Source organism: Canis lupus, chromosome 9 (genome assembly GCF_048164855.1).
Source record: "Canis lupus baileyi chromosome 9, mCanLup2.hap1, whole genome shotgun sequence".
NCBI lineage: Eukaryota > Metazoa > Chordata > Mammalia > Carnivora > Canidae > Canis > Canis lupus.
Genome location: NC_132846.1, coordinates 76,063,661 through 76,088,899, shown reverse-complemented (window position 1 = coordinate 76,088,899; position 25,239 = coordinate 76,063,661). Strand labels below are relative to the sequence as shown.

The following is a 25,239-nucleotide window of genomic DNA, read 5'->3' as shown; positions in this document are numbered from 1 at the left end:
CAAGGGTGATGTCCATAGGGAAACATTCAGGTAACCATCGATTCTTGATTTCTGCTGAGATGGTGATCCCTGACCTGGGATCAAGCCCCTGGTCAGGCTTTGTGCTCATTGAAGAATCTTCTTGAGATTTTCTATCTGTTACCCTCAAACTCTTTTGTCAATTTTTCTGAAAACTTCTTGCAAGATACATCCACGAAGGCAAAAGAAACAAAAGCAAAAATGAACTCTTGGGACTTCATCAAGGTAAGAAGCTTTTGCACAGCAAAGGATACAGTCAACGAAAGTAAAAGACAACCTACAGAATGAGAGAAGATATTTACAAAGGACGTATCAGATAAAGGGCTAGTTTCCAAGATCTATAAAGACTTATTAAATTCAACACCAAAGAAACAAACAATCCAATCATGAAATCGCCAAAAGACATGAACAGAAATCTAGCAGAGGAAGACATACACATGACCAACACGCACATGAGAAAATGCTCTGCATCACTTGCCATCAGGGAAATACAAATCAAAACCACAATGAGATACCACCTCACACCGGTGAGAATGGGGAACATTAACAAGGTAGGAAACCACAAATGTTGGAGAGGATGCGGAGAAAAGGAACCCTCTTACATTTTTGATGGGAATGTGAACTGGTGTGCAGCTACTCTGGAAAATCGTGTGGAGGTTCCTGTCTAAAGAGTTAAAAATAGACCTGCCCTATTACCCAGTAATTGCACTTTTGGGCATTTACCCCAAAGATACAGATGCAAAGAAACACCAGGACACTTGCACCCTGATGTTTCTAGCAGCAATGTCCACAATAGCCAAACTGTGGAAGGAGCCTCGGTGTCCATCGAAAGATGAATGGATAAAGAAAATGTGGTTTATATATACAATGGAATATTACTCAGCCATTAGAAATGACAAATAGCCACCATTTGCTTCAAAGTGGATGGAACTGGAGGGTATTATGCTGAGTTAAATAAGTCAATCGGAGAAGTACAAACATTATATGTTCTCATTCATTTGTGGAATATAAATAATAGTGAAAGGGAATATAAGGGAAGGGAGAAGAAATGTGTGGGAAATATCAGAGGGGGGAGACAGAACATAAAGACTCCTAACTCTGGGAAAGGAACTAGGGGTGGTGGAAGGGGAGGAGGGAGGGGGTGGGGGTGAATGGGTGATGGGCACTGAGGGGGGCCTTTGATGCGATGAGCACTGGGTGTTATTCTGCTGGAAAATTGAACGCCAATAAAAACTAAATTTATTATTAAAAATTGTCTGAAAATAAATAAATAAATGGATAAATAAATAAATAAATAGATAGATAAATAGAAATAATAAATAAATAAAATGTTGGGGGCAGGATCATGGGGGAGTACCAGTCCTCACCTCACCTTGTACCAGCAACTAACCTAGATAACTTATTTTTTTATAGATCTTGGATATTAGCCCTTTACCTGATAGGTCATTTACAAATATCTTTTCCCATTTATAGGTTGTCTTTGAGTTTTGTTGACTATTTTGCTGTGCATAGCTTTTTCTCTTGATGATGTCCCAATAGCTCACAACCTATAGAAAGGAGATACAAACGATTTTAAAAACATATTAGGACCACTTATATGCCAATAAATTAGGCAATCCAGAAGAAATGGATGCTCTTTTGGAAAACCACAAATAAGCAAAACTGGACCGCGAAGAAATAGAAATCCTGAACAGGCAAATAACCAAGGAGGAAATTGAAGCAGTCATCAAAAACCTCCCAAGACACAAAAGTCCATGTCCAGATTGCTTCCCAGGGAAGTCTATCAAACATTTAAAGGAGAAGCCATACATATTTACTAAAGCTGTTCTGAAAGATAGAAAGAGACAGAATACTTCCAAACTCTTTCTCTGAGGCTGGAATCACCTTAAATCCAAAAAGAGAAAAAGACCCCACCAAAATGGAGAATTATAGACAAAAAACCTTATGAACACAGATGCTAAAATTCTCAACAAAACACTGGCCAATAGGACACAACAGAATATTAACACAATAATTCACCATGACTAAGTGGGATTTATACCTGGGATGCAAGGCTGGTTCAACACTCGTAAAGCAATCAGTATGATAGATCATATCAACAAGAGAAAAAAAACAAGAACCATAGGATCTTATCAATAGAAACAGAGAAAGCCTTTGACAAAATACAGCATCCATTCCTGATCAAAACTCTTCAGAGCGTAGGGATAGAGGGAACATTCCTCAGAATCTTAAAAGCCATCTATGAAAAGCCCACAGCAAATATCATTCTCAATGGGGAAACACTGGGAGCCTTTCCCCTAAGATCAGGAACAAGACAGGGATATCCACTCTCACCACTGCTATTCGACATAGTACTAGAAGTCCTAGACTCAGCAATAAGGCAACAAAAAGAAACAAAAGTCATTCATATTGGCAAGCAAGAAGTCAAAACCAAAAAAGAAAAAAATAAGTCAAAACCTCTGTCTTCTCAGATGACATGACACTGTATCTAGAAAACTCAAAAGACTCCACCCCAAGGTTGATTGAACTCATACAGCAATTCAGCAGTGTGGCAGGATAAAAATACAATGTCCAGAAATCACTTCCATTACTATACACTAGCAATGAGTTGAAGAAAGAAAAGTTAAGGCATCAAAAAAATCTTAAATTGCACCCAAAAACATAAGATACCCAGGATTAACCCTAACCAAAGAGGTAAAGTTTCTATACCCTAAAAACCATAGAACATTTCTGAAAGAAATTGAGGAAGACACAAAAATATTGATAAATATTCCATGCTCATGGATTGGAAGAACTAATTTTGTGAAAATGTCAATGCTACCAAGGGCAATTTACACGTTCAATGCAATTCCTACCAAAATACCTTGGAATTTCTTCAGAGGGTTGGAACAAATCAACTTAAGGTTTATGTGGAATCAGAAAATACTCCAAATAGCCAGGAGAATACCGAAAGGAAAACCAGAGCTGGGGGCATCAGAATGCTAGATTCCAAGTTCTACTACAAAACTGTGATCATCAGGACGTTCTGGTACTGGTACAAAAACAGACATATTGATCAATTGCACAGAATGGAGAACCAGAAGTGGACACTGAACTCTATGGTCAACTAATATTTGACAAAGTAGGAAAGATTATCCACTGGAAAAAACAAGAGTCTCTTCTATAAATGGTGCTTGGAATATTGGACAGCCATGTACAGAAGAATGAAACTAGATCATTCTCTTACACAAAACACAAGACAAACAAAAAAATGGATGAAAGATCAAAATGTGAGACAAGATTCCATCAAAATCCTAGAAAACACAGGCAACACCCTTTTTGAATTTGACCACAGTAACTTCTTGCAAGATTCATCCATGAAGGCAAGATAACCAAAGCAAAAATGAACTATTGGGACTTCAGCAAGATAAGAAGCTTTTGCCCAGCAAAAGATACCGTCAACAAAACTCAAAGGAAACCTAGAGAATGGGAGAAAATACTTGCAAATGACTAGATAACGGACTAGTATAGGACAAATATGAGGTAAGACCCTGTTTAAGTGTTTCTGTGTGTTGTCACCACATTCCCAGATTCAGTGGACTAAACAGACGCTCATTCTCACAGTTCTGGAGTCTGGAAAGTCTAAGGTCCAGGTGCAGGCAAATGTGGTGTCTGGAGCACCCATGTCCTAGCACGTCCTTTCCCCATCACCTCACATGGGGCCAGGGTGCATGGAGCTTTCCATATCCTGATGTATAATGTTCCTGATCACATCATGAGGCTCTATCTCCTGACCTAATTGCTCCCCTAAGGCCCCAACTCCTTCTTCCATCACATAGACGTTTGGTTCCAACATGGGGATGGTAGAGGTGACACACAGTTAGCTATATCAGCACCCGAAGGATCCATGAGTTATTCCCTGCAGGTGGAAGGTCCTCCTCCACTTTTGTTCTCTCATAATTGTTAAGTGGAATTTGTCATCACACAGTATTCTTGAGTGTTACATGCTCGCTCCTTGATCTCCAATGCTCCATCTTCTCTTCCTGCCCCACCCATGGGAAATCAGCAGGAACACTTGACTTGACATCAGGGAAATACAAATGAAAACCACACTAAGATCCCACTTATACAACTCAGAATGGATAAAGTAACAAGGCTGGAAACAATAAATATAAGCAAGGATATTGAGAAAGTGGAACTATCTTTTTTGGTGGGAATGCAGGCTTATTTAGCCACTCCAGAAAACAGAAAGGAATGTCCTGAAACGTGAGAATAGAGCTACCCAAGTAAGAGAATGATCTAGTTTCATTTCCAAGTGTACAACCATTACACTACAGGGAATTTACCCCAAAGACGGAAATTTAATGTAATTAAGGGACCCATGCACCCCAATGTTCACAGCAACAATGTCCAGAATAGCCAAACTGTGGGAGGAATCATGATGCTCTTCTACAGGAGAGTGATAAAGAAGACGTGGAAGGAGCCTCTGTGTCCATCGACAGATGAATGCGTAGAGAAGATGTGGTTTATATATACAATGGGACATTACTCAGCCATTAGAAATGACGAATACCCACCATTTGCTTCAATGTGGATGGAACTGGAAGGTATTATGCTGAGTGAAGTAAATGATTCAGAGAAGGACAAACATTTTATGGTTTCACACATACAAAGTACATAAAAAATTGTGCAAGGGAACAAAGGGGAAAGGAGATAGAATGAGTAGGAATTATCAGACAGTAACATACATGAGAAACTTCTACCAATGGGGTAAGAAAACAAGGAGTAGTGGAAGGGGAGATGGTTGGGGGGTTGGTGTACCTGGATGACAGGAGCTGGGGGGGGCAATTGACAGAATGAGTACTGGCTGTTATATGTTTGCACATTGAACTGCAATAAAAATATATAAAATATGTGGTTTATATATACAATGGGATATTACACAGCTGTCAGAAATGATGAATAACACGAAATAACATTTCCTTCAACATGGATGGAACTGGAGCTATTATACTGAGAGAAATTAATCACAGAAAAGCAATGATATGGTCTCACCCATATGTGGAATATAGGAAATATTGAAAGAGACCATAAGGGAAGGAGTGAAACTTAGTGAGGTAATATTACAGAGGAAGACAAAACATGAGAGACACTTAACACCAGGGGGAAAAAAAACTGAGGGTCGCTGGAAGAGAGGGGGTGTGGGATGGGGAACTGGGTGATGGGAGTTAAGGAGGAGACATGATATGATGAGCACTGAGTGTGTAGTAAATATTGGTAAATTCAATCTAAACAAAGAAAAAAATGGACTTTAGCCTGTCCACATTCCTGAAACATCATACATAGACTGGGAGAATCAAACAACCGACACTTATTCTCACATATCTGGAATCTGGGACATCTGAGGTCCAGGTGCAGGCAGATGTGGTCTCTGGGGAGCGCCCACATCCTACTCTGTCCTTTCCCCATCACCTCACATGGGGCCAGGGTGCAGGGAGCATTCCCAGTCCTGGTTTATAAGGGCCCTGAATCTATCATGAGGCTGCACCTCCTCACCAAAGTGTTCAACTAAGGCTCCACCTCCTTCCCCATCTCATGGGCGTTAGGTTCCAACATGGGCATGGTAGAAGTCAGACACAGTGATCTGATGTCAGCACCAGAAGTATATATGAGTTATTCCCTGCAGGTGGAAGGTCCTCCAATCCAGCTCCTCACACTGAGGATCCTCATTGATCCAGTAGAAGCTTCTGGTCTCTGAGCACATTGTGTATACATGACCTTCAGAACCAGATTTTGACCTTGGGGAGAGGACAGCTTCCATCTGAGACTGGGGTAGGATCTTGGCCTAGTATTATTATTTAAACTTTTGTGCTGTTTCGATATATTATTCATCTCCTTTCCCTATGATTCAGACATCTGTCTACTGAGAATGACCATGTTTCTCTTTTGTCCTTCCGGTGTGAGACTTGTTTAGTGAAATTATTCTTCACACCATGTCCAGTCTTTATTGCCTGCTAGCTCCCTGACATTCCTTCCTCATTCTTCTTCTCCACCCAAAGGATAAGAAATCAAATAACCCAGGGGTTCCCTCTTTTGATGCAGTTGGGACACTGACTCCACACAAGCCCATCCTGGAGCAGGATGCCGTCCCCACCACTGACCCACAACACATACCCGGAGCCAGTGTCCTTCCCTGGCACCATCCAGGCATTTATGATGTGATGAGAGGCCTGCCTGGCTCTTATCAGACATGAAGGTGAAGGTGATGAATGGTTATACTCTCATTATTGTGTGTGTGTGTGTGTGTGTGTGTGTGTGTGTGTGTGAATGACCTCTGAGTCCACATCCCTACCATTTCATGATGTGATGCTGGGAATCTCTCTCACTCCCAGGCTGTTATTAACATTTTTGTAGAATGTCTCTTTACTCTTGTGTTGATTGGGGATTCTGTTATACCGCAATGTGCAAGACAGCATGTTAGCTTGGGGTCCTGTGATCCACAGTGATCACCACTAGGACTCATGAAAAACATTTGTAATTGATTAAAATTTCAGGTCAGGAGAATTTAAGTACAAGTAAGTGCAAGTTCTATAGTTGAATTCCAGGTCTCTAAGAAAGAGACTGGATAGGTAAACACACAATCAAGTGTTCAGAGGGGCTCCCAGGGGGAAACTGCTCCATGGAGAGGAAGCCCAGTCCCTGACAGGAAACCTGCCCATAACCTCAATCTGAAACTGCTCCTGGGCCTTCAAGACACAAGTGGTGAGGAGTGTGCACCCCCTGGTGGTCCTGATCCCTTTCAACACGGAGGTTTGTGTCTGAGTTCACATTGAGTTTGCCTCACTGTGTCCTTCGCACAGTAATACACAGCCGTGTCCTCGGCTCTCAGGCTGTTCATCTGCAGATACACTGTGTTCCTGGCGTTGTCTCTGGAGATGGTGAATCGGCCCTTCACAGCGTCAGTGTAGTATGTGCTACTTCCATCATAGCTAATAGCTGCGACCCACTGCAGCCCCTTCCCAGGAGCCTGGCGGACCCAGCTCATGTCGTAGTTACTGAAGGTGAATCCAGAGGCTACACAGGAGAGTCTCAGGGACCCCCCAGGCTTCACCAGGTCTCCCCCAGACTCCACCAGCTGCACCTCACCCTGGACACCTGCAGACACAAGACATCCTGGTCAAACAACTGTCCCACATCCCATGTTTCTCTCACTCACCTTCACTCACCTACACAAGGTCTCTTGTTCTCTATGAGTTACCTTGTAAAATAGCGACAAGAAAAACCCAGCTGAGCACAGACTCCATGGTGGTTTGTCTTTGTTGTGTCCTGATCACTGAATCGGGTCACCTGGGGATCCTGGGCCTGGGGCTCCTCTCCCAGCTGCAGGGTCGGGACTGGGCTGGTTTAATCAGTGAAGGGAGGGCCCTATTTGCATATCCTCTGACTATATAACCAGCTCCAGACTTACATTCGTGTATTTAAAGCCAACACAAGTGTTGCACCACTATTCTATAGCAATTTGTGTAGTGGCCCTCTGAGTATATGAAGCTCTAATGACAGTTATTTTTTAATTTCTTGGTTCATTTCAAAAGACACATCAGTATAGGTAATTTTCTGGAGATATTTCATCTTGTTAATAAATTTTAATCCTAAATATTTATTTTTGGTGCTAGTGGAAATTGGATTATTTTGTTAATTTTGTACATGTAATTTTTATTTATTTTGTAGGAATATATCTTTATTTTATTTGCTGATTTTATATACTGATTCTTTTGCTGAGCTCATGAGTTATTTCTTCCAGTTTTTATGTGACGTTTTTACTCATTGACTCTATTAAGACATTGTCATAGGAAAATTAATTATTTTCTTTCCAGTTTACCACTTTTTCTTTTTTTAAATAAAGTTTTCTTGCTACATTTACTGGTAGGTCCTCCAGTCTGGGGAAGAAAGCATTTTCCTCTTGTCTTCAGGATGCATTGTCAGTTTTTTTTTTTACATGCATCCTATGTTTATTGCAGCATTTTTTAAATAATAAATTTATTTTTATTGGTGCTCAATTTGACAACATACAGAATAACACCCAGTGCTCATCCCGTCAAGTGCCCCCCTCAGTGCCCCTCACCCAATCACCCCCACCCCCACCATCATCCCCTTCCACCAGCCCTAGTTCGTTTCCCAGAGTTAGGAGTCTTCCATGTTCTGTCTCCATTTCTGATATTTTCTACACATTTCTTTTCCCTTCCCTTCTATTCCCTTTCACTATTATTTATATTCCCCAAGTGAATGAGACCATATAATGTTTGTCCTTCTCCGATTGACTTATTTCACTCAGCATAATACCCTCCAGTTCTATCCACATTGAATCAAACGGTGGGTATTTGTTATTTCTAATGGCTGAGTATATTCCATGTATACATAAACCACATCTTTATCCATTCATCTTTCAATGGTCATCGAGGCTCCTTCCCCAGTTTAGCTATTGTGGAGATTGCTGCTCTAAACATTGGGGTGCAGGTGTCCCAGCGTTTCATTGCATGTGCATCTTTCAGGTAAGCAGTTGATATAAGGTAGACTTAGAGGAGACAATAATTTCATTTTGTATGTGGATGACCTACCTAATATAAAGTGACAGTCTACAACTCAAATCAGGAGAAGGTGAATCATCATGTCCTCTGCCTATTTCCGATTGTAGTTTTCACTTTGTGGTTGTTTAGTTTGGTAATTTATTTTTCGATTTTGGAAACCAGCCTTAATCTGGAGATAGATTTGCAAATCTCTTCTCCCATTGTTTTTATTCTTTTGGAAGATGTTATTTATTTATTCATCAGAGATGGAGTGAGAGATTCAGAGACCGGCAGAGGGAGAAGTGGGCTCCCCACACGGAGCCTAATGCTGGTCTCAATCTTAGAGCTCTAGGAGTCCCAGGCTAAAGACAGATGCTCAAGTTACACAGGCATCCTTATCTTTTCCAGTTGTTAGGTTGCCTTTTAATTATGTTGTGTTTCCAATCTGTACTACAGCTCCTTCCTTTATGTCGTGCATAGAGTTCACTTTTACTTTTGTTTGCCTTCCCTTTGGAGTTTCAAGTACCAAGAACCTCTTGTGGCTGAGGTCACAAAATCTCCTTGATTTTGATGGTTTCTTGCCTCACATTTAGGTCTTTCGTCTACTCTGAGTTTATCTTTGTGTGGAGTGTAAGAATGTGGCCCAGGTTCATTCTATTTGCAGCTGTCCAATGTTCCCAACACCACTTGTTCAAAAGATTGCCCTTTTTCCAGTCAATCGTCTTTTGTAATTTGTCGAGGATAAGTTGGCCATAGAGCTGTGTGTCCATTTATGGGTTCTTTTTCTATTCCATTGAACTTGTGCGTGTTTTAATGCCACTATTATACTGTTTTGATAATCACAACTTTGAAATCTGGAATTCTGATGGCTTTTGCATTGTTTTTTTTTAAGTTTTTATTTATTTAGTCATGAGAGACACAGGGATACAGAGATAATGGTAGAGACTCAGGCAGAGGGAGCAGCAGGCACCATGTAGGGAGCCTGATATGGGACTTGTTCCCAGGTCTGCAGGATTAAGCCCTGGACAAAAAGGCAGTGCTAAAATGCTGAGCCACCCAGTCTGCCCTGATTTGTTTTTTCTTTCAACATTCTTTTGCTCACTCAGAATCTTTTCTGTTTATTTACAAATTTTAGGCTTTTTCCATTCCCTAGAAAAATGTTGGTGGTGTTTTGATAGGGTCCTATCCTGAGTCTTCACCCTCCTTACCTAAGTGTTCCCCTAAGACTCCACCTCCTTCCCCATCTCAATGGCATTAGGTTCCAACATGGGCATGGTAGAGGTCACACAGAGGGAACTGATATCAGCACATGACTGGTCAATAAGTTATTCCCTACAGGTGGAAGGTTCTCCAATCCAGCTCCTCATCCTGGGGATAAACATGGATCCAGTAGAAGCTTCTGGTCTCTGCAGACAGTGTACCCATGACCTTCAGTACCACCTGGTGACTTTGGGAGAGGACATGTTCCACCTGAGACCCTGGGTAGTACCTCAGGCATCTTCTATTATCATTTCATGATTTGTGGTGCTTTCTTGAGATCACTAACCATTTTCCAATATTTCATATTGTTTCTCGCTACGTCGATTTTTTTATAGGTGCATATATAGGTTAACCTATTTTGGACATCCTCAACATGGAGATATTTGTAATTTATTCCTATTTAGTGACAAGTGTAAAGAAGTGTAAGCAAATGTGTGCTCTGTGAATATAGAAATAACTGTTTCTTATAAAGCAACAAATTTTAAAATCACACACTGAAGAAGTCAACTCAGAATCTTGAGTCTTAGAGGCTCCCTGAGGGAATCTTCTCCATGGAAAAGATATAGAGCCCTACTGGAAACCTGCCCAGAACCTCCATCTGAACCTGCTCCTGGGCCTTCAGGACAAGAAGTAGTGAGGAGTGTGCACCCACATCATTTATTTCCCTTAACCTTTCCTCATGGTCTTTTAATTGTTTTCCCTTTTTTTCTCAGCTTCCTTCCTTGCCATCAACTTGTATTCTATTTCACTCACTCTTTCTTCTATGTCATTAAGACTCGTCATTAGCACTGAGGTGGGCACTTGATGGGATGAGCACTGGGTGTTATTCTGTATGTTGGCAAATTGAACACCAATAAAAAATAAATTTATTATTAAGAAAACAGACTCATCATTAGGACTTCCAGTTTAGATTGCATCTCATTCGATTGAGATTTTTAATTTTGGTCTAATTAGATGTAAATTCTGAATTCATGAAGTCTCTTGAATCCTTTATGCTTTTTTCCAGAGCCACTAGTAGCTTTCCAATTATGCTTCTGAATTGGCTTTCTGAATACGAGTTGTAATCCAAGTTCTGTAAGTCTGAGGCAGAGAGTATTGTTTCTTTTCTTTCTTTTGTGGTTATTTCTTCTGTCTAGTCATTTTGCTCAGTGCGGAGTGGCTGTTTCAGTGGGCTGCATCAAGAATATTAACCACAACCTGAGTAAATTTCACCCTAGATAATTCTGACAAGGTAGGAGGCCAGAAATTGAAAACAAAGTACAGAATGAAATAAAGCAAAAGATCCACTAAACTGAAAATCAAATTTTAAAGCTAAGTGGTAAAAAATAAATTCCAAGAATCCCAAAAGAGAGAAAAAAAAAGAAAAGAATAAAAAAGGGGAAAAACCAAAAGTAAACAGGAAAAAAAGGTAGAGTGCCCTCTAGTTCTATATACTGTAAATCCCTCATATACACCTCTAGGTTTCCAGCGCTGCTTGTCAAGAACTTGCTCCTCTCCTGACCTTACAGCTGGTGTTCTGGGGGTGCGGCTTGCTGTGCTGATTCTCATGTGCATGTGCCTGGGTGGAGATGCCAAACCCCCTGCTGGGTGCTGGGCTCAGTGAGAGCTGTTTACCTGATTTCCCTGCTCCCTGGTGGCCCATCTCTTCCAGGCACAAGGTGAAACAAGGAGGAACAGAAGCCAGGTCTCCAGCTCTGGAGTCAGATCTTAGCTAGTATCTACCGCAGTCTCCCAGTTGGCACTGGCCTTGATGCTCCCAGCTCAGCCTTTTACTGCCATCAATGTAGGTAATTTTTATTATACAATATTTTATACTTCCTGAAGTTGAATCCTAAATACTTTATTTTTAATGCTGGAGTCAACAGAATTATTATGTTAATTGTCTTTTAGGTAATTTGTTGTTAGTGTGTTGAAACATAAATTTATTTTCCATGTTGATTCTGTATCCTATAGATTCTCTGAACACATTCATTAATTCTCAGCGTTTGTGAGTGGATTTGACCCTGTAGCAGATCATGTCATATGGACTCAAATAAGAGGAAGTGTGGCAAGACGGGTGAGAACCTCTGGGACAAGAAAGCCCAGCCCTAGAGAAGTGGGAACTTTAAAAAAATCTACACTGGATTCTCCCCAAAATGAAAAGTGCTTAGCAGAGAAATTGGACAGAATCGCAGGAGGGGCGGTGAAGCCTCCAGTTTCCCAGAGTCACTAAGAGGAAGTGCACCATGGGAAAAAACACACCAAAACTTGTGGGTAGGTCCCAGTAAAGACCTGGAGCAGCCTGTAGGGCATTTGGGAGAAGCCAGGCAGGCAGGGGTTCCGGACAGTGGGGTCTGTATATTGCTGCCTTTGGGAGGAGCAAGCCACGGGAGTGCAATTCCAGAAGCGCATGACTCTGGATCCAAGGGCACCCATCAGACAAACCCCAGGATCCTGCATTGCCCAAGGGACAGCCAAGACTCTCCTGCCACCTGAGCCACCAAGCTGTGCACATCAGTGCCCCCCACTGCCCCGGGAGCATCTAGGCCAGTTGGGGGGACTGGGATACTGGGTTTCCTACTTCAGGGAGCTGACTCCAGGGCTGGAGACCTTGCCATTGCCATTTTGTTGTTCCTCCATCAGAAAGAATCCATACCCACCATTTGCTTTGTCATGGATGGAACTGGAGGACGTTATGCTGAGTGAAATAAGTCAGTGAGAGAAAGAAAGCAAATATGTGGTCTCACTCATATGTGGAATATAAGAAATATTGCAAGGGACTATAAGAGAAAGGAGGGGAACAGAGTTGGGAAAATTAGAGAGGAAGACAAACCATGAGAGACACTTAATTGTGGAAACAAAGTGATGGTCTCTGGAAGGGAGGTGGGGAGGTGGATGGGGCGACTCATTGATCTGTGGAGGCCGAGAAAAATTAAGGCCATTCCACAAGAAGTTTAGCATTAGCACAAGTACAGCCATCTTAGGCCCCCGTGAATAAGAGCTGAACTTTAGAGAAAAAAACTGCAGAATGTCCTCGGCAGGGAATCCCATATCAGAAAGACAACAGAGCTCAGAATTGCCCTTGGGAGAGAATCCTATATCAGAAAGACTACAGCCCAAGCCAGTGACAGAAAGCCCCATATTAGAATGAGAAGAAAGCTCCATGCCCCTGAAAGCCACATCTCAGAATGTAAACAGAGCTTGAGAAATTCATCCACCCCTTCTGAAAATCCCCTAGACCAGCCCATAAAAACCCAGCTGTAACCCACTTTGGGGTCCAAGTCCCTGCTCAGCTGTGTTTGGGTATACTTGGACCCAAGGTCGAGCTTGCTAATAAACCCTCATGTGCTTGCATCAATGTCAGCACCTTGGTGGTTTCTCGGATTTATAAGCTTGGGCACAACATTTGGGGATTCGTCCGGGATCCGAGAAATCCCCAGGACCCCATCTGGAGGATTCACGCGTGGTGAGGGCTCTCAACTTTTTCCACCTTTTGTGCAAATATTCTCTGAGAGCTCTAAACTGTACTTTTACCTGTGGGAATTCCTTTTTTTTCAATGATAGTCACACACACACACAGAGTGAGAGAGAGAGAGAGGCAGAGACATAGGCAGAGAGAGAAACAGGATCCATGCACTGGGAGCCCAATGTGGGACTCGATCCCGGGTATCCAGGATCGCACCCTGGGCCAAAGGCAGGCACTAAAGCGCTGCGCCACCCAGGGATCCCAGGAATTCCAATCTGTATTGGGTTGACATCAGCTCAGGCAGACGCACTGGCAGGCCATCGAATGGGGGTCTTGAGGAGACGTCCCTTTCCCCCGCCTAGAGGACAGTGTCTTCATCTGTGAGGACGGGATCCTCATGTAAGGAGGACGGTGGTCCTCATCTGTAAGGAGGACAGAGGTCCCCATCTTTAAGGATGACAGAGGTCCTTATCTGTAAGGAGGATGGAGGTCCCCATCTGTTAGGATGACAGGGTCCTCATCTCTGAAGAGGATGGGAGTCCTCATCTGTAAGGAGGAAAGGTTCCTCATGTAAGGAAGATGGGGTCCTCATCTGTAAGGAGGTTGGAGGTCCCCAACTGTAAGGAGGATGGAGGTCCTTATCTATAAGGAGGACAGAGTTCCCCATCTGTAAGGAGGAGGGGCTCCTCATCTGTAAGGATGACATAGGTCCTCATCTACAAGGAGGATGGGAGTCCTCATCTGTAAGGAGGATGGAGGTCCTCATCTGTAAGGAGGGCCGGCTGCCAGGCCTTCAGATTACTTTCTGTTTTGTCTCTGCGACCACACTGGAAAGTTTGTCTGTGTTACTATGTTTGTCTGTGTTACTATGACTGTCTGTTTGTCTGTGTTACTATGTTACTATGTCTGTGTTACTATGTTACTATGTTTGTCTGTGTTACTAACTTTGTGTTACTATGTCCTTGTTAACTCTTTGTGCAAATGATGTGTTTTGATGAAAGGTATTTTTAATAACAAATGTGGCAGGAAAATTCAGTTTCAATTCTTTTCAATCTATGCCTTTAATCAACCTTAATTTTGAATTTCTCAGATCATTCCCCCTGACCCTATGGGCTATGTAGAGGACTTGTCTTCTGTCTCCAAATCTAACACATTGCAACTTTGAATGGATCACATGCATCAGGAAGACTGCCAGCAGAGCCCACCAACCAAAAGATGCCGGTGTCCACTTCAAAAAGACACAGAGTCTTGCCTATAATATTCCTGCAATTCTAAATTTAGAATTTAGCTGAATTTCAGAGGGTTTCAGGTAATGCAGTTCTATTTGTAAGTCTCTAACAACTCAGTCACTGTGTTCCACTGCAGTTAACTCTGTGATCTTCTATAATCACTTTGATGAGCTTACCTAATGCAGAATGAGCTCATTCAAGCAGAGATTGGGACATAATAAACTCGTGTCAGAATGAACATTTTCCATTGTATACCCTATATTTCTATTTTTCTTATCCCTCCTAACCTAACAGTATGGTGCTGCTTTGCAAGTGTAAGTCTTTCATGAATTCCTTTTACATTCAAATACTATATTCCATCTAAGAGAAGAAAAATATCTACCATGAACCTCTTCTACAGATTTATCAGGTATTTTTGATAACAAATGCAGCAGAAAATTTCCATTTCAAACCAATTTCAATTTGTGCCTCTGATCAACCGTAATTATCGTTTTCTTAGATCAGTCCCCCTGAACCTGCGGGCTGCATACAGGACTTTTGTTCTGTTTCCAAATCTAGCCCATTCCATCTTTTTTTTAAATGTTTTATTTATTCATGAGAGACACAGAGAGAGAGAGAGAGAAATGCAGAGACACAGGCAGAGTGAGAAGCAGGCTCCGTGCACGGAGCCTGATGTGGCACTCAATCCCTGAATTCCAGGATCAGGCCCTGGGCTGATGGCGGCACTAAACTCCTGAGCACCCAGGTACCCTCCTTTCCATCTTTCAATGGAACATATGCATCAGGAAGACTGCAAGCAGAGCCCAGCACCCAAATGGCACCTGTGTCACCTGCACAGAGACATGGAGTCCTGCCAATAATATTCCTGCAATTATGGTCCTTCGGGAGCATCTGTTCCCTCCTTCAATCCCCAGTCTCACTGCTAGGCGGTGCATTGCTCCTTATGTCACTTGTTGGGTGACCTTATGTGCATGGACCACATATGTCTATAATTGCTTCCTGAAACATAATATAATATTAGTACAATACTCAGTAGGCTTGTACAAACAAAAATGAGTCCTTAAGATCCAGAATCAGAGTAGGGGTGAAAATAAGTTTACGATACTCTGAAACAAAACACCAGGGTCTAAAGTTCACCTCCAACATATAAATCAGAAAAAATTAACCACACCATCTTTAGTATAAGATAATATGGGAGAGAGAATTTAACATGTCAGAAATTGTAGGGGACTCAGGGCTTGTCACATCACTGAAACAGCTGGATAGTTATTAAATCATTTCGAACATCCATGAAATGGATCAGAGTTGAACAAGCAACAACAGAAGGACTCCTAATAGAATACTGAGCAGGTTTTGAAGTGCTGGAGCTTTGCGGTGTTGACATTGGGGAGATACAGTCATAGGGATGACAGCAGGAGGGAGGTTGCTTGCAGAAGCTACTGTCTAGGATTTTAAGGACAAGAGAGGAACATATGAACTTGTAGAATTCTACTCCTGCGGGGGACGGTCCTGGCATGATGGTGCTCAAATGGAAAAATAGGGAAATTTCTGGATCTAAGGACCCCCTAAGTGCCAAGAAGAAAAAGTGGCACAATGCGATGCATGGTTAAGAAGGACTGGAACCTATAGACGTGTGAACATTGGGTCTGAGTGCAGGCGTTGTGCTTTGTTTCCATAAATTGAACGCTGTGTGGTCCTGTGACATCTATTCTGAAACCAGCAGGCAGAAACTAGACCCTCTCTCATGACAAGCCCTCAGAGGACTAGCCAGGTCCACACTATAGAGCCTTTCATACTGTCATTTAGAGATCCATTCATGTGTCTGAGATACACCAGCCCAGACACAGGTATGGTGAACACATGATTCAGATGTCAACTGAGGAGAGAAAGGGTTTCATGGCTCTCTTTGAGGGCTCCCTGAAGACTCCAGCGTGCAAACATTCAATTCCAGACTAGAGGTAGGAGGCCATGTTCATAACGGCTCTCCAATGCAGCCAGGAAGAGACACAATATCCCAAGACAGGCTTCAACAAGGTGGGGTGTGAGCATCTACAGAGGAAACAACACCAACAGCAAATGATAACAATCCATTGCCAATTGCACTGTGCAATTAGACATCCATGTAAGCCCAGCTCAGGTCCAGGGCTGCACACTGCAAGAGGAACTGTGTGCTCCATCCCTTGCTCCATCATCTCACATCTATTTTCTGAATGTTCATGTCTGGAGATAGCTGCTCTTTGTATAAATGTTGATGAAATCATCACAGCCAACCAATGCCTTGCTTCTGAGCATTCAGAGATGCTCCCCTGCCTTGCTGACCATGAGTAGACTTACCTTCCCTGAAATAGCTTCACTGTTATGTAAGTTCACATGTAGACTATGGAATAGGATGGTAGAGCTGTTAGATATTGACATAGTCAGGTCATATTACCTGGTTATTGCAAATTCCATGACAAAAATTATTGCATTTAAATAAAATGATAAAGGCCAAATAAGTCATGTAGGACCCTTGAGGGGTTCCATTGAGGAAATCCTATAGGGAAACTGATCTCATGGCCAGAGAGAGAGTCACAGATGGTTGAAATGAGGACACGGGGCACCAAATGTTCATCCAGTAACAAGGGACACCCTAAAGGCCATCAGTAAAACACAACCCTGTAAGGTGATGGTGAGACACAAATCCCACTGGGTCATCACATCCTCATCTTCTGGAAACGTTATAACAGAACATCCTTAAACTGAAGTTCCAAAGTTTCTGAGTATCTCTGACTCTCTTGTATCATTGTTCTCCTGTTGAGAGTGTCCACTGTGACTTTTTGACAGGTACCTATGGTTTGCAAAATATTAGTCCTAGTTCCAGGTGAGAAATGCACCCTTCACTGGATGAGGGTGGTTACATGATACTTCTCACAACAAATACAGCAGGGCCATGCCAGTGCATACATGTGTCCCTAATGTCTCTGCTTGTGCCATAAAAATCTTAGGATTATATGTTCGTACTCTGTGAAAAATGTCCAGGATGCTTTCAGAAGGATTGCTTTGAATATGTAGAAGGTACTGGGCAGCATAGAGATTTTCACAGGATTTATTTTTGTTTTTTTAAAGATATTATTTATTCATTAATGATAGAGAGAGAGAGAGAGAGAGAGAGAGAGAGAGGCAGAGACACAACCTGAGGGAGAAACAGGACAATGCCTGGAACCCGATGTGGGACACTATCCCGGGACCCCAGGATTGAACCCTGGGCCAAAGGGAAGTGACAAACCACTGAGCCACCCAGGGATCCCCAATAGTTTTGTTTTTGTTTTAAAGATTTATTTATTTATTCAGGAGAGTCACAGAGGCAGAGGGAGAAACAGGCTTCCTTCCAAAAGCCTGATGCAAGATACCATCCCAGGACCCCAGGATCACAACCCTAGCCAATTGCAGACACTCAACTTCTGAGCAACACAGGTGCCCTGACAATATTCATTGTTCTAATCTGTAATCACGGAATGTTTTCCATCTCTTTGTGTCTTCTTCAATTTCTTTCCTAAGTTGCGAAACAGGTAGAATCATTTTGGAAAAAAAAAAAAACAGAAACAAAACTACAGCTGGAGGGCATAACAACGTTTGCAGACAAGCTCTATTATAAAGCCTTTATCATCAGGATAGCATGGTACTGGTAAAAACAACACATAGATCACTTGAACAGAGCAGAGAGCACAGAAAGGGACCCTCAGCTCTATGGGCAACTACTCCTCAAAAAGCAAGAAAAAATATCTAATGAAAGAAAGACACATCAACAAATGGATCTGAAAAAATTGGAGAGTCACCTGCATAAGAATGAAAGTGGACCATTCTGCTACACAAAGCACAAAGATAATCTCAAAATAATGAAATACTGAAATCTGAGACAGCAATTCATCCAAATCCTAGAAGCGAATTCAGGTAGCATCTTTTTGTCTTCAGTTGCAGTGACTCCTAGCAAGACTCCTCTCAAAAGGCATAGGAAACAAAGGGGAAAAAAAACTTTTAGGACTTCATCAAGATAGAATCTGTACAACAATACAACAGGCGACAAAACAAAAGGCAGCCTACAGAATAGGACAAGATATTTCCTTAACAAATTCAGCACCCAACATAACAAACCAGTCAAGAAATGGGGAGAATACATGAAAAGGCTTTTACCAAAGAAGACCGACAAATGGCCAACAGGCAGAGGAGAAAAATGATCCACATGACTTGTCATCAGGGAAATACAAATGAAAACCACACTAAGATCCCACTTATACAACTCAGAATGGATAAAGTAAAATGGCCAGAAACAATAAATATAAGGGAGGATATTGAGAAAGTGGAACCTTCTTTTATTCCTGGTGGGAATTACGCTTGTTGAGCCGATACAGAAAACAGAATGGAATGTCCTGAAAACATGAGAATAGAGTCACCCCAGGAGCCAGCCATTGCACTACAGGCTATTTACCCCAAAGACACAGATTTAATGAAATGAAGGGACACTTGCATATCAATGTTCACAGCAGCAAAGTCCACAACAGCCAAACAGTGGAAGGAGCCTCAGTGTCTATTGACAGATGAATGAATAAAGAAGCTGTGATCTATGTATACTATGGGATGTTTATCAGCCTTTAGAAACGATGAATACCCACCAATTGCTTTGACGTGGATGGAACTGGAGGATATTATGCTGAGTGAAATAAGTCCTTTGGAGAAGGAAAAACATTATATGGTCTCATTCATGGGGAATATAAAAACAGTGAAAGAGATTATAGGAGAATGGAAAGAAAATGAGTGGAAATATCAGAGAGGTTGACAGAAGTGAAGAGACTCCTAACTCTGGGAAAAGAACAAGGGGTAGTGGATGGGGAGGTGGGCGGGGGATGGGGGTGACTGGGTGAAAGGCACTGAGGGGGACACTTGATGGGATGAGCACTGGGTGTTATGCTATATGTTGGCAAATCGCACTCCAATAAACAATATACAAAATAAGATGTGCTTTATATATACAATGGGATATTACATAGCCGTCAGACATAATGAATAACATGAAATAATGTTTCCGTCAACATAGATGGAACTGAAGTCATTATATTGAGAGAAATAAATCAATAACAGAAAGGCAATGATATGGTCTCATTGATATTGAAAGACACCATAAGGGAAAGAGTGAAACAATGGGGTAAGACCAGAGAGGAAGACAAATCATTAGACACACTTAACTCTGGGGAAAAAATGAGGGTCACTGGAAGGGAGGTCACTCTGGGGAATGAGGTAACTGGGTGATGGGAGTTAAGGAGGGCACATGATGTGATGAACACTGAGGGTAGAGGGAATGTTGATAAATTCAATTTAAATAAAGAAAAAAATTACTTAAGCCCGTGTCCCCTGTTGGAACATCATACATGAGCTGGGCAGATAAAACAACAGACACTCATTCTCACAGATCTGGTGTCTGGGTCGTCTAAGGTCCATGTGCAGGGAGCTGTGGTGTCTGGAGAGTGCCCACATCCTACCCCATCCTTTCCCAGTCACCTCACATGGAGCCAGGGTGCAGGGAGCTTTCCCAGTCCTTTTTTTTTTTATTTTTTTTAAAGTTAATTTATTTTTTATTGGTGTTCAATTTACTAACATACAGAATAACCCCCAGTGCCCGTCACCCATTCACTCCCACCCCCCGCCCTCCTCCCCTTCTACTACCCCTAGTTCATTTCCCAGAGTTAGCAGTCTTTACGTTCTGTCTCCCTTTCTGATATTTCCCACACATTTCTTCCCCCTTCCCTTATATTTCCTTTCACTATTATTTATATTCCCCAAATGAATGAGAACATATAATGTTTGTCCTTCTCCGACTGGCTTACATCACTCAAAATAATACCCTCCAGTTCCATCCACGTTGAAGCAAATGGTGGGTATTTGTCATTTCTAATAGCTGAGTAATATTCCATTGTATACATAAACCACAGCTTCTTTATCCATTCATCTTTCGTTGGACACCGAGGCTCCTTCCACAGTTTGGCTATCGTGGCCATTGCTGCTATAAACATCGGGGTGCAGGTGTCCCGGCGTTTCATTGCATTTGTATCTTTGGGGTAAATCCCCAACAGTGCAATTGCTGGGTCGTAGGGCAGGTCTATTTTTAACTGTTTGAGGAACCTCCACACAGTTTTCCAGAGTGGCTGCACCAGTTCACATTCCCACCAACAGTGTAAGAGGGTTCCCTTTTCTCCACATCCTCTCCAACATTTGTTGTTTCCTGCCTTGTTAATTTTCCCCATTCTCACTGGTGTGAGGTGGTATCTCATTGTGGTTTTGATTTGTATTTCCCGGATGGCAAGTGATGCAGAGCATTTTCTCATGTGCATGTTGGCCATGTCTATGTCTTCCTCTGTGAGATTTCTGTTCATGTCTTTTGCCCATTTCATGATTGGATTGTTTGTTTCTTTGGTGTTGAGTTTAATAAGTTCTTTATAGATCTTGGAAACTAGCCCTTTATCTGATATGTCATTTGCAAATATCTTCTCCCATTCTGTATGTTGTCTTTGAGTTTTGTTGACTGTATCCTTTGCTGTGCAAAAGCTTCTTATCTTGATGAAGTCCCAATAGTTCATTTTTGCTTTTGTTTCTTTTGCCTTCGTGGATATATCTTGCAAGAAGTTACTATGGCCGGGTTCAAAAAGGGTGTTGCCTGTGTTCTTCTCTAGGATTTTGATGGAATCTTGTCTCACATTTAGATCTTTCATCCATTTTGAGTTTATCTTTGTGTATGGTGAAAGAGAGTGGTCTAGTTTCATTCTTCTGCATGTGGATGTCCAATATTCCCAGCACCATTTATTGAAGAGACTGTCTTTCTTCCAATGGATAGTCTTTCCTCCTTTATCGAACATAGTACTGGAAGTCCTAGCCTCAGCAATCAGACAACAAAGACATTAAAGGCATTCAAATTGGCAAAGAAGAAGTCAAACTCTCCCTCTTCGCTGATGACATGATACTCTACATAGAAAACCCAAAAGTCTCCACCCCAAGATTGCTAGAACTCATACAGCAATTCGGTAGCGTGGCAGGATACAAAATCAATGCCCAGAAGTCAGTGGCATTTCTATACACTAACAATGAGACTGAAGAAAGAGAAATTAAGGAGTCAATCCCATTTACAATTGCACCCAAAAGCATAAGATACCTAGGAATAAACCTAACCAAAGAGGTAAAGGATCTATACCCTCAAAACTATAGAACACTTCTGAAAGAAATTGAGGAAGACACAAAGAGATGGAAAAATATTCCATGCTCATGGATTGGCAGAATTAATATCGTGAAAATGTCAATGTTACCCAGGGCAATATACACGTGTAATGCAATCCCTATCAAAATACCATGGACTTTCTTCAGAGAGTTAGAACAAATTATTTTAAGATTTGTGTGGAATCAGAAAAGACCCCGAATAGCCAGGGGAATTTTAAAAAAGAAAACCATATCTGGGGGCATCACAATGCCAGATTTCAGGTTGTACTACAAAGCTGTGGTCATCAAGACAGTGTGGTACTGGCACAAAAACAGACACATAGATCAGTGGAACAGAATAGAGAATCCAGAAGTGGACCCTGAACTTTATGAGCTTTCCCAGTCCTAGTGAATAAATGCCCTGATCCCTTCATCAGGCTGTACCTCCTAACCTAATTGGTCCCTAGGCTCCACCTCCTCCCCCATCACATGGACATTAGGTTTCACCACAGGGATGGGAAAGGTCACAACCAGTGAACTGATGTCAGCACCTGAAGGACCCGTGAGTTTTGCCCTGCAGGTCGAAGGTCCTTCAATCCAGCTCCTCTCCCTGAGGATCTTCATGGTCCAGTAGAAGACTCCGGTCTCTGAACACACCAAGTACACATGACCTTCAGAACCAGATGGTTCCTTGGGAAGAGGACAGCATCCATCTGAGACCTGGATAGGATCTTGGCCTATTTGTATTATTATTTAAAGTTTTGTGCCGCTTCCATATATTATTCATCTCCTTTCCATATGATTCAGACACTTGTCTACTGACAATGACCATGTTTCTCTTTTGTCCTTCCAGTTTTACCCTGGCTTAGTGAAATTCCTCACACCATATCCAGTCTTTATTAACTGGTAGCTCCATGATATTCCTTCCTCATTTCCTCATTTCCTCTACCCAAAGGAAAAGAAATCAAACAATAATCCAGGAGTTCCCTCTTTTGATGCAGTTGGGACACTAACTCCACACAAGCCCTTCCTGGAGCAGGACGCCATACCCACCACTGGCCCACAACACACACCCAGAGCCAGGTCATTCCCTGGCACTGTACAGGCATTTGTGACATGATGAGAGGCCGGCCTGGCTCTCATCAGACATGAAGGTGAAGGTGATGAAAAGTTATACTCTCAATATTGTGTGTGTGTGTGTGTGTGTGTGTGTGTGTGTGTGTGTGTGAATGACCTCTGAGTCCACTTCCCTACCATGTCATGCTGGGAGTCTCTCTCACTCCAAGACTGTTATTAAAATTTTTGTATTATGTTTCTTTTCTCTTGTGTTGATTGGGGATTCCACTATACCGAGATGTGCAAGACACCATGTTAGCTTTGGGTCCTGTGATCCACAGTGAGTGCCACTAGGACTCATGAAAAGCTTCAGATGATGTGAAGGGAGTTATTTGTAATAGATTAATATTTTGGGTCAGGAAAAGTTAGGTACAAGAAAGTGTAAGTCCTATCATTGAATTCTAAGTCTCTTAGTAAGAGATTGAATAGGTAAACACATAATTAAGTGTTGAGAGGGGCTCCCTGGGGGAAACTGCTCCTTGGAGAGGAAGCCCAGTCCATGACAGGAAACCTGCCCAGAACCACCTTCTGCACTTGCTCCTGGGATTTCAAGATAGAAGTGGTGAGGAGTGCACACCCCCTGGTGGTCCTGATCCCCTTCTACAGGGAGGTTTGTGTCTGGGCTCACACTGAGGTCGACTCTCTGTGTCCTTCCCACAGTAATACACAGCAATATCCTCAGCTCTCAGGCTGTTCATCTGCAGATACACCATGTTCTTGGCGTTGTCTATGGAGATGGTGAATCGGCCCTTCACAGCATCTACGTAGTATGTGCTACTTCCACTACTGCTAATAGCTGCAACCCACTGCAGGCCCTTCCCTGGAGCCTGGCCGACCCAGCTCATGGCATACCTACTGAAGGTGAATCCAGAGGTCACACAGGAGAGTCTCAGGGACCCCCCTGGCTTCACCAGGTCTTCCCCCAGACTCCACCAGCTGCACTTCACCATGGACACCTGCAGACACCAGACATTCTGGTCAGGAAACTGTCCCACATCCCCAGTTTCTCTCACTCATCTCCACTCACAGACTCAAGGTCTTTGGTTCTCTATGAAATACCTTTTAAAATAGTGGCAAGGAAAACCCAGCCGAGCAGACTCCATGGTGGTTTGTCTGCGTTGTGTCCTGATCACTGAATAGGGTCACCTGGGGATCCTGAGGCTGGGACTGCTCTCCCGGCCACAGGGTCAGGCCAGGGCTGGTTTAATCAGTGGAGGGAGGTCCCTATTTGCATGTCCTCCAACTATATAACCAGCTCCAGACTTACGTTCCTGTATTTATTTATTTATTTATTTTTTTAATTTTTTTTATTTATTTATGATAGTCACAGAGAGAGAGAGAGGCACAGAGACACAGGCAGAGGGAGAAGCAGGCTCCATGCACCGGGAGCCCGACGTGGGACTCGATCCCGGGTCTCCAGGATCGCGCCCTGGGCCAAAGGCAGGCGCCAAACCGCTGCGCCACCCAGGGATCCCCGTTCCTGTATTTAAAAGCCAGCACAAGTGTTGCACCACAATTCTATAGCAATTTGTGTAGATGGCCTTCTGACTATATGAAGTTCTAAGCACAGTTCTTTTTGAGTTTCTGCATGTATTTCCAAAGACACACATAAAAAAAAAAAAAAAGGACACACATAAATATAGGTCATTTTCTAAAGAAATTTCAATTTATTAGTAAAATTTAATCCTAAATATTTATTTTGGGTGCCAGTGTAAATCGGATTATTTTGTTATTTTGTATATGTAATTTGTTGTTATTTTGTAAGAATATATCTTTAGTTTATTTGCTGATTTTATATCCTGATTTTTTTTCTGAGCTCATGAGTTATTTCTTTCGGTTTTTATGTAAGGTTTTTACTCATTGACTCTAGTAAGATATTGTCATAGGAAAACTCATTATTTTCTTTCCAGGTTACCAAGTTTTCTTTTTTTAAAAGTAGTTTTCTTGCTACGTTTTCTGGCAGGTCCTCCAGTCTCGGGCAGAAAGTATTTTCCTCTTGTCTTCAGGATGCATTGTTTCTTCTAATCGTGCAGTTGATATAAGGCGGACCTAGAGGAGACAATAAATTTCATTTTGCATGTGGATGACCTACCTAATATAAAGTGAGAGTCGACAACTCAAATCAGGACAGGGTGTCTCTTCATGTCTTCTGCCATTTCTGATCGTAGTTTTCACTTTGTGGTTCTTTAGTTTGGTAATTTATATTTGACTTTGGAAACCTGCCGTAATCTGGAGATATATTTGCAAATCTCCCATTGTTTTTATTCTTTTGGAAGCTGTTATTTGTTCATTCATGAGAGACAGAGAGAGATGCAGAGACGGGCAGAGGGAGAAGTGGGCTCCCCCAGAGAGCCTGATGTTGGTCTCAGTCCTAGAGCTCTAGGAATCCCTGTGCCAAAGACAGATGCTG

The 25,239-nt window shown here is 42.3% G+C and overlaps 2 gene segments (V, D, J or C); both read right to left on the bottom strand.

Moving 5' to 3' along the window:
- LOC140639540 (immunoglobulin heavy variable 3-74-like) overlaps positions 1–25,239 on the bottom strand; it is a 274,944-nt gene that overhangs the window by 202,171 nt on the left and 47,534 nt on the right.
- On the bottom strand, positions 6,797–7,396 carry LOC140640628 (immunoglobulin heavy variable 3-23-like). The segment is given in 2 exon segments: positions 6,797–7,152; positions 7,256–7,396. Coding segments are annotated over 2 exon segments (402 nt in total).